Here is a 10611-nt window from a genome sequence, read left to right as displayed (position 1 = left end):
TAAATGCATTTTAGCCATTTGTTAGGAATCCCACCTGATTTGGAAAGCTTCAATTACTTGTTTCAAAGAACCAAATAGAAAAAAGTCACAAAAAATTTGAATCATGCAAAACTTTCTTCACAAATTAGTTGTTCCAAAGGAGGCCGAACTGTGTAAAATGACTTAAAAAGAGACCACAAATTAGCGGTAGCAGTTACGAGGAATGGAATGAATTTCAGCAGCGAAAGACTCAAAACAAATAAATAATTCGAAGATATTTCCATCGGTTTTGAAAGTTTCTTTCTTTTCCCAAAAAAAAAAAGAAGGAAGGAGGAGAGAGAGAGAGAGAGAGAGGGGTGAATAAAGAGGCGTTGAGCTCGTTTCTTTCCCCATTCCCACTGTGTTGACGGAGCGGAGCGCCCACCTCCACCCACTTCGCCGGCGGCGGGTGCTGGAGGAGGGGAGGTGCGGTGCGGCCATGGGTCACGGGGTCAGCTGCGCCCGCACCGGCGACGAGCACGACTTCTTCCGCGCCGCGCAGCTCGGCGACCTCGACTCCCTCGCCGCCCTCCTCGCCGCCGACCCCTCCCTCGCCCGCCGCGCCACCCTCTACGACCGCCTCTCCGTCCTCCACATCGCCGCCGCCAATGGCCGCATCGAGGTCACTGCCACTGCTGCTGCTGCTTCTTCTTCTTCTCCACCGCCATCGATCCCTCCTTGCTTGCCTCACCCCCCCTTCTCTTCTCTTCTCTTCTCTTCCAGGTGCTCTCCATGTTCTTGGATCGCGGGGCGCCACCGGACGCGGTGAATCGCCAAAAGCAGGTGAGAGATCCCACCAAAATTTCTTCCTTTTTTGCGGCTTGTTGGTGTTTCTTCCGACTACTATCTGCTTAAAAATCTCGTCTTTTCATTTCAAAAGAAAATCAAAATCTCGTCTTTTTTTTTTCTCTCACCTTGCTTGCTCTACTGCTGCAGACGCCGCTGATGCTCGCGGCCATGCACGGCAAGATCGACTGCGTGCTCAAGCTCCTCCAGGCCGGCGCAAATGTGAGCACAACTGCAAAATTAGTAAGCCGTAGCAGTGTAATTCTGCTTGAAAAATATAACTGACCTCAACGATCTCGCACCAGATCTTGATGTTCGACTCGGTGCACGCGAGGACCTGCCTCCACCACGCGGCCTACTACGGCCACGTCGACTGCCTGCAGGCCATCCTCTCCGCCGCGCAGACCACGCCGGTGGCCGACTCATGGTGAGACCCTGTCGTGTGGCCGGTGCCAGCTCTGGATTGTCTCTTGTCGTCGTCTGCTCACTTGCTGCTGTCGAAGCCTGGCAGGGGTTTCGCCCGGTTCGTCAACGTCAGGGACGACCACGGCGCCACGCCGCTGCATCTCGCAGCCAGGCAGGGGCGACCGGGGTGTGTGCAGGTGTTGCTGGAGAACGGCGCCATTGTGTCGGCTCTGACCGGATCATATGGGTAATGCTGCTGATCTTGGCATCCCAAATGCCTGGGAGAAAATTGCTCTTATGCCACAAATTTTGGTGGCATATCAGACATTTGGTCTTCTAGTTCAGCTCCGTTGGTTCCTCACCCGTTCAATCGCTGATTCATGTGCTGTTGATGATGCAGCTTCCCTGGAAGCACGTCGCTGCATTTGGCTGCTCGTAGCGGGAACTTGGATTGCATCAGGAAGCTGCTTGCCTGGGGAGCTGATCGGCTCCAAAGGGATTCGGCTGGGTGAGAACTAGATCTCTACCCTGCAGTTTTTGTCTCAGGGTATATGGCAGGAAAATTTGTAAACATTGATGTGCTTCAAGTTTAGTTGTTAGTTCCTGTGCAGGTGTTGTTTTTAGGTGTTTAATAGAATCCCTGTAGTCCTTGGGCAGTAGAACTCACTCTAGTTATGAAGTGAACTCAACTCACCATTTGCTGAATTCTCGTCCTGCAAATCACAGGAATTTTGCTGTTCTTCTCAAACTTCATTTGTCCTTTGGCTGAATTGACTGTATTCTACCACTGAAATTTTAATGGTTTTGTTTCCCCAGGAGAATTCCCTATTCCGTTGCACTAAAGCGCAACCATGGAGCATGTGCAGCTTTGCTAAACCCTTCATCAGCAGAGCCTATGGTGTGGCCATCTCCACTTAAGTTCATCAGTGAGCTTGACCCAGAAGCTAAGGCTCTCCTGGAAGCAGCTCTGATGGAAGCCAACAGGGAGAGGGAGAAGAAAATCTTGAATGGCACAAAGTACTCCCTTCCATCCCCTTCACCTTATGATGACAGTGCTGATGACGATGCATGCTCGGAGGTATTTTGAGTGCTGAACAATTTCCATGCTATCTGTCAGATTGGGCTCCCATAAACACATAGGATAATTTGGTTTTGGGTGCATTTGTCTGGTGACTGAATGGCTGTATTGATCATTTGGGCGCAGGTGAGCGACACGGAGCTCTGCTGCATCTGCTTCGACCAGGCTTGCACCATTGAGGTGCAAGATTGTGGGCATCAAATGTGCGCACCGTGCACGCTGGCACTGTGCTGTCACAACAAACCCAACCCGACGACCCTGACACCGCCATCACCAGCCTGCCCATTCTGCCGTGGCAGCATCTCACGGCTGGTGGTGGCCCAAACAAAGTCTGCTTGTGATCCTGACAAGCCAGCATCCCCGCAGCTCACCCGGAGGCGGTCTCGGCGATCTCACAACCTCAGTGAGGGCAGCAGCAGCTTCAAAGGGCTATCTTCGGCCATGGGCTCCTTCTCCAAGCTTGGCCGTGGCTCGAGCCGCATGGCGGACAGTGACAGCGCTACCCTGGACAAGCCTGAGCACGATCTATAAAGCAGAAACGCACGGACAATCACTGAAAAACATCCATTGGACTCCGGAACCCAGATGAAATCCAAATGGCTGTTTTGGAGCAACTTTCTGGGTGATCCATGGAAAGTTAATAGATAGGGACTAAATAAGTAGAGCCCTCCAGTCCCCATTGTCTGTGTGTCCACCCTATTTTTTCGGCTTGCCAGGTTAAGCTTAGCATATTGCCATAGGAGCTCTGAAAGACCAGAGAGAGCTATTCATCATCTATCACACAGTGCTTGTGTGGTGAAGGATGCAGAGATGTGAAACTGGTTGGGGTTCATCGCCTCTAAAGTTAGCCTGCCATGGCATGTGAGCTCTGCGCCGCCTGCCCCCCTCCTCTGTGTGATGAATCATGCCCATTTTTGGCCCTTGTCTCGTGTTATAATGGTGTGAGTTCATGTCCTGGTGATGCTGCAACCAGCAGGGTGGTCCATGGATCGCCATGAATTGCTGCTGCTGCTGTCTGTGTGACATTGTATGTAGTATGTACCGGCTCTTTCAACTGTGGTGGCGTGTCACTGTCTCTGTCAGTGGCACTGTCCATCGCCGTCCGGCTGTTACAGTCGGATTACTGCTAGTAATGGCTTCCGTCCGTGATGGCATCAGCATCAGATGGTTTCATTCAGGCTGAAACAATGAAGGTGATGGCCTGTTGTTGCCTGTAGCTGTAGCTGCACTGCCCTGGTTGTCCTTGCGATCTACTACCTTTTCTTGCGGTGTTGCTTTGTTCTCATACTATTACCTGCAGTGATGTGGAGATCCCAGTACGTATAGTTGTCGGAAGCTTTCCTGAAAGATGCTCATCCTGTTCAAGAAATTTTTATCACCAAATCACAACATTTCACCGACTCTGATCAACAGCCTGCCGTGTGGACCGGGTTAGGATTCAATGGAATTCATGGAGATAACAAGAAATTCTTGGTAAAAGCTTTGTTGTTATGCAGAGTTTTAGGACTAAGAGATGACAATGAGCGACAATGCCAAGTGCAACTGTAGAATGGTATTTGGTTTGACCAGGACACAACACAGCGTGGAAACTTTCCAAGTCATGGATGCAATTCCACGTCAGGTTTGGTGATTTGACTTGGTTTAAGCATGCGTGTGACGATCACACGGGTAGATATTTGTGAAGCTTGGCCATTCTTTAGTCCATATGATCACACAGGCAACAAAATATCCAGGAGCCACACCTCATCATGTGACAGAAACTAACTAATTTCTAGGTGCCATTAATTAATCTCTGATGGCTCATCACTTTGCTCAAATGGCAGTTTTACTTGTGCTCTCAGTGGGTCCAGATAGATGCTGAATTACTACTAGGAGGCAATGCTTGTGTCGTTTTGCTCCTGGAGAGCAGTGACATGTCTACTGTCTACAGGGAGGCACATACCATTATCAGCGATGAATAATGTCCCTTTTTTTTTTCTCTCTTTGCTGAAAAGAGATGCCATGTTCAATCTAAGTATTGAGCAGATTTTCCTTCGAAAAGGAAAAAAAAATTGTATTAATGGTGCTCATGCTGGCTGGGCCAGAAATGGAGGGAAAGAAAGAGAGAAAACAACTGGTGAGGAGCGAACCTAACGCGGCATCATCGTCGACGACGACTCTTGGCTGGCTGCTTTCGTTTTCGTAGCTTGCTTCTCTTTCTCAGGGTGCGTGGCCGTCCCTGTAATGGAAACGATCAGTAATCCCACTGCTTAACAGATAATGACAGGTTAGTAGATGCCCATCTGTCTCATACGACACATCTTTGTCAGTTAAATTGCAGCTGTAACATAAATGGCACATCATGCATCTACTCAACCATAGTATGTCATATATTATTAGAACAAGGATGGAAGGTATGATATGCCTCTTACTCATGGCAGGTGTGGGCCTTGTCGAATGGGTCCCATCGATGCTCGGGCATTCGATCGGTGCCCTGTCGAACATCCATATTTTGATAGGGCCCTGGTTTCACAATTTTCCGCACCAGGCACATTCATGCAATTCTCATTTATATATGATTACTTTAAAAAAAATTAAAAGAAAACAACCTTTTTGCTTTCGGGAACTAGAAATTATAGCATTAGTCGGAGCGAAAAGTTGGAAGATCTTAGCTGTTTGATGGTTCAGGATGCACATTATGGTATGGTAGATTGACCATATATGCTTAAGAAATTCCATAACAGTATAAGAATACACTTCATTTTTTTATAGAAAACAAGTTGTACAGTACATAGGATTCTGCTTTCAAATACACTGTAATTCCATGCTTACATAATTGCGCCCAAACTCAGGCAGTCTAACTATCTCACAGTTCGCTTCTAGAGTAAGGTATGATGTTGGGTGCCAAAAACCCGAACAAGTCTGAAGATTACATGATGACTGATGATTCATATATAATTTCCTGGTTTTACAATATCATGGCAAAAGGAGAAACCTGTTTAGAACTTCATCGTCCCTTGAAAGGCCTGGAAAAAACCAAGTTGTGGCAAGTTGGATTGCAGGGATATTCACAATCTATTTCTTTCACCTCTCTCCTGTCAAAGAACCAATCTCCAACCGCATCTGCAATGGTCTGTTTGCAGATTTAGCGTTAGACCACTAGCATAATATTGAAGAAAACCAAGATTTGGGAAATACTGGCATCTTCATGTTCATAGTTAGTTCAGTAAGTATTACATGCAGGCAATTAAACAAATCTAAGGTAGTGCGTAATGAATACATGCAATCTACAACAGATGAAGGATGCCCTATGAGGTTACATTAAATATTCTTTATGGGGCTTAGACGATGTACTCGTGTACAGCAGTAGCACGGCTGACTGCTTCAGGAGTCCTTGAAAAACTATTTATGGAGTCCCTCTTATCTTGTGATTCGCATGCTACCCTTTTTTATATATCGAATGGTTTAGACCCTTCAATAATATCAAGAACATCATCATTGCAAAATAAGTATTAAGTCAGCTGACGGTCACCATAAATTTGCGAAGGATAGCTGTCAACACAGGTTAACCTATTAACTGTCGATTTGGCATGACACAATGTTCCTTCCACAGAACACATTTTTTTTCCCTTTTTTGTTCTCTTTAGGGGATGAAAGCATTACCTTGTTGTTGACTCTAGGAGAAGATGGAGAATGCCAGGTCAACGAGTTCAATGACTGACAGTGTACAAAGCATGAGTCAATAAAAAATCCCCAGTTCCTTTTGTGCTTAAGTTCGCTTATAGCATCATGCAATTCTTTCCTTAAACCTGCACAATTAGTTTGGCATAGCAAAACATTACTACAAATCCTGAAAGCCAGATAAGGTAATTATTTAAGATTCAAGGTGACTCAACCTTGGAGAATTTCAAGTTGATCAGAATCACACTTTCTGATATCCAGCTTGCATTCTAGCCATGAATGTTGTGGATCAGATGCTTCTGGAGCCAACACATGTTGCACCTGACATGGGAAATTTTAAGAATATTTGGTGCCAATATTTTTAACATTACACTGGAAAACTCTAGTGGCAGAGCTGAAGATACCTGCCAGGCATCATATGCTGTATTAAGAACAAATACTGGGGTGATGATATCCTTTACAACTTCACTAGGAAAGAAACACTGGAACAAAAAGTTAAGGGCCAGGGTTTTAGCATGACATAAGATCAGGGATTGCAAGATTACTGATGTAAATGCATGCCAAATGATTGCATTGCCAGGAAATTAGCGACTAACCTGGCCAAGATCCATGTTTTGACTGCAATGTGAAAATTTTCCCCCCAGATCCTGAAAAACAACATTCGACAAAGACATTTGAATATTGGAAATGGATAACTTTGGAGGAGGGAGGAAGGAAGGAAAGAGACCTGAAGACGGACAACATCACTGTAGAATGCCCGCAAGGTCCTTTTCCTGGAAATGTCCTCTCTGTAATGGAGAAAACAACATGATGAGCTAGATAGAAGCTGAAGGTAGTGCAGTACTATTTTCCATTATCTATCTGCTTTTGGGGGGTTTGAAAATTGGCACAAAAGGTTTGATGCCTCAAGGAAGATGAGATATTGAATATTTGCAACATGTTTGTTGCTGATGATTAAATTAATGACTTGAAATGAACCAGTGACCTTAGGTGATGCCATAGAGGAAATGCAAACAAAGGCTCCCATCGTTTTGCTTTTTGGAGGAATAAGCGAAAACACGTTTTTGCAAACGAAAAATAATTTGCAGGTAAAACTTTTATAAACGTGTCCATGGCGACTCAAAAGTGAAATGTGTAAAAGAAAACATAATAAAAAAAACCACAAAATCAAGTTCAAAATTAAGTTCTAAAATTCAAATTTTGGCTTATAAGTAGTTGCAACTGCGAAACGATGGAGCCCAAAACTTATGTGAAAAGTCAGAACAAATGCATATGCACAACTGCTGGTTGGTCCAGGGATGTTTTTATAACAAGACACCAGAGTAAGAATAATAACATATATCTTTGGACAAGTTCCACTATATATACATGTCAGCCCAAGATTTTCAATGTTCATACGCGCAAATAGTTTTAGATGTTTGAGGCCTTCTACTAGTAGTAGTTACTCTCTGTGCCTGCAGCTGCAAATACTTAGATTGACACAGAATGTCTAACAGCTAGCAAGTACTTCATGCATGCATGCAAATGAAAACCAAAAAAAAAAAAAACACAAGGCACAAGCAAAGGTGATCTGGAGACATACACATCAAGGAAAAAGCCACCATCCGCAAGACATTTAACCCTAGAATCCCTTGGTAGCAGTGCACGGAAATTATCACAGTGAATGAAAGTGGCTAGCCCACCAGCAGAGCATCCTGTTAGAAAAGCCTGAAAGCTGGAAAATATCAGCATTACACCATCAGTACAACAGTCAAATTTCTAGTATGGAAAATAGCATAATGTATTAGATCAAGATATACCGTCATTTTGTAAGCATGTGAATACATAACGTGGTAAGAAAACCATACAGTAAAGACCATGACAGTTATCTATACTCTTTTAAAAAAGAGTAGTGGTGGCGGTAAGTGATGAACCTGCCACCACCCCACCACTAACTCCCATTTTCTGGAAAGGAAAAAAAATGACACCGTAGGACTAGAGGGACATGTAACCCCCCCCCCCCCCCCTCCAAACTCTCAACTTTTTGTGGGAAGGAAAAAGGAGGGTGCGGCCAAATGGCCCAAAACGTTAGTAACAAATATATGCAGCAACTAAGAGATGGTATATACAGAAAATGATTATAATAACAGGTTAATAACGATTTTCTCTAATTAAAATCTCATTGCGGTGCATGGGCAATATGCTAGTACTTTATTACAATGGTGAAGAGATCCCACCCATTCTGTTCTTATGATGTAACCTTCCATATGTTTATCCATTTAGCCTCAACTAAAAACACATATATTCATGGAGGGAAAAATTATAAAATTAAGGTGGTTGTTTGATTCATACAGTTGAATCATGCCTACGCTTGAAAAAAAAAAGAACAGCGTTGTGCTTGCCAGGAATTACCTGCTTAGCATGGCTGAGTCCCTTTAGCAGAAGTTCGCCCATTACTGCTTCCCAGATACGCTGGCCCCTGAAAAAGAATTTTGTGCCATTCTGCAGAGATTAACAATACCTGGATATCAGAATAAATATTGAGTTACTAAAAGCATATATTGGAAATATAGGCAAATCATACCTGCAGTTCATCCTTGACGTCTCCAGAAAATGATGCACCATCACAATACCTTATCTTAACTCTATTCCAGTTATAAAAATCTGCACATGGAAGACAAGCTAAATGAAAATCCCAACATTTAGGAGTTCGAAAATATTATTCCCAAAAGGATTAAGGACTTTATTCCTGTAGTTAAGAATTGATCCTGATCTCACGCTATCTAAATTCTAGACGGATGCCGCTTTTTTAACACGTGATAAAACATAGATGCACGTACTTCTAGGTATATATGGAGGGTGAAATATATTATTTATGCCAGAAACGATTAGTGAAATGTGATCAGATAGGTTAAGGTGGAGAATAAAAATTCAAGAAATGTCCAAAGTCTAAACAAGGAATTGATGCTGATGCTGCAAGAAACACTGCAGTAAGAAACAGTGGCAACAACATAACTTTTTAGTTCGTTGGACATGATCATTTTGCCAGCAGGTACAACCAATGTACACAGTGCACTAATGAAGCAATACAGCAATTTGAATGCATGAGCACATTATTAATAAAAGAAGTGAACTGCAAACAGCTAGTATAAAGAGAAACTGTAGCTACCTGGGTTCTGAAATCTGTCATTACTCAAGATCCCAGCAAACTCAATTTGGTGTTCCATGTACCGCGATGATCCCAACACCGATTTCTGACGTGAAGCACAGGACCTCAAATTCCGACACCAACCTCCACCCTGAAGATCATGGAACATGATAATTTATAAAGTCAAAGGTAAGCAAGAATGGCAAAGACTAATTCAAACAAGAGAAAACTGCACAGACTAGCTAGTATCCATTAGGAGAAACTGGTAACAATAAGTCCTCTAGATATCACAACATTATGTTTCATGAATAATCTAGCTATGCCATTCTTCTTACCAGCTCATTGCTATATGCTGATATCCTCCAAACATAGTTTTTCTTTCTTTTTTTTCAAAAACCATTGAAGGGACTTTATTCTTCAACAGTGAATCAGTAAAAGCTAAATTATACCTAAAATGTGTGCAAGCTATCCTAATTTGAGTGTTCAGAGGTCACAGGCCATGACAGATACAACTTGAGCAGTTGCGTATTACTCTCTCCACATTATAATAAATGACTTCGTTGAATTTCTGGCACAGATTTAACCATTCGTCTTATTTAAAAATGTTACGCAAATATGCGAACATGTAAGTTATAATTATAATACATTTAGTAATAAATCCAATCGCCACAAAAAAATGATATTTACATGAGCATTTTGGATAAGAGGAATGGTCAAAGGTGTGCCAAAAAATCATCGACGTTATCTATTAAAATACCGAGAGAGTATTTACTTGGCAAGTGCAATGACTCCGGTGCCTAAATCATAAAATCGGTAAGCATGCATTGTCCTCCAAAGTAAGCTAATTATTCAAGGTTATGCATCTAAATCGGTAGAATATAAGATCTAAAAGAACAGTTGCTGACCTCCAAGTGGAGGAGCCAGCTCCGAGATCCAGTGCCGGAGCCTCTCTGCAGATGGTACCCGGACGGGCTCCCATCCAAGCACACTGCAAAACCACACCCAAAACTGTCAGCTGTAGTGAAGCAACCGAAGGCGCGCCCGGTGGTGTTAGCACAGCGAAATCGAGGCCGAGGTGAGGAGCACTCACCGGCGCCCTTCTCCTTGGCGCGGCGGACGAGGGTGAGGCCAACGAGGGCGGAGGAGGAGGCGGTAGGCGGGGAGGAGGCGTAGTAGGAGAGCGCGAGGAGCAGCGCGGCGGCGAGGAGCGCGACGGAGAAGGTGGCCCCGACGGCGCCGCCACGGCCGCGGCGGCGCCACCAGAGGCGCAGTTGGTGGCTCGCCGGCGCGGAGGCGGAGGACGTCGCGGGCGACGCCATGGAATCCGAATCCGATCTGAAATTGATCGCCGCCGCCTCCTCCTCTCAATTTGTCAGGTTTTATATACTCTGATAGGTACACACTTACTTATTACAGTACTAGTGGATACTCTTTTCATTATTTTTTTTCTCTGTTGTTCTTGAGCAATTCCAATTCAAACCTTTTTAGATGAATTAGTTTCAAAATTAGACTCGCATACATTAATAATTCATTTCAG

General features: G+C 44.1%; 2 protein-coding genes across 2 annotated transcripts; one reads left to right on the top strand and one right to left on the bottom strand.

Annotated features, from left to right (window-relative positions):
* The first annotated feature begins 356 nt into the window (after positions 1 to 356).
* LOC102716869 (E3 ubiquitin-protein ligase XB3) lies at positions 357 to 4239 on the top strand. The gene is made up of 8 exons (XM_040524102.1): positions 357 to 640; positions 742 to 801; positions 955 to 1026; positions 1110 to 1231; positions 1316 to 1456; positions 1610 to 1717; positions 2026 to 2287; positions 2414 to 4239. The coding sequence occupies exons 1-8, from the start codon at positions 458 to 460 to the stop codon at positions 2816 to 2818; spliced, it is 1353 nt and encodes a 450-aa protein (XP_040380036.1). The 5' UTR covers positions 357 to 457; the 3' UTR covers positions 2819 to 4239.
* A 728-nt stretch (positions 4240 to 4967) lies between these two features.
* On the bottom strand, positions 4968 to 10458 carry LOC102711703 (pectin acetylesterase 5-like). Its single transcript, XM_040524117.1, has 12 exons — positions 10165 to 10458; positions 9980 to 10062; positions 9096 to 9225; positions 8511 to 8590; positions 8339 to 8428; positions 7530 to 7654; positions 6675 to 6735; positions 6544 to 6594; positions 6352 to 6429; positions 6163 to 6268; positions 5930 to 6075; positions 4968 to 5399 (listed from the first exon to the last, which is right to left on the bottom strand). The coding sequence occupies exons 1-12, from the start codon at positions 10391 to 10393 to the stop codon at positions 5274 to 5276; spliced, it is 1305 nt and encodes a 434-aa protein (XP_040380051.1). The 5' UTR covers positions 10394 to 10458; the 3' UTR covers positions 4968 to 5273.
* Positions 10459 to 10611: the final 153 nt, after the last annotated feature.

Source organism: Oryza brachyantha, chromosome 5 (assembly GCF_000231095.2).
Source record: "Oryza brachyantha chromosome 5, ObraRS2, whole genome shotgun sequence".
Taxonomy (NCBI): Eukaryota; Viridiplantae; Streptophyta; class Magnoliopsida; order Poales; family Poaceae; genus Oryza; species Oryza brachyantha.
The sequence above is the reverse complement of the archived record's forward strand: the minus strand, read 5'-3'. Positions and strand labels throughout refer to the sequence as shown.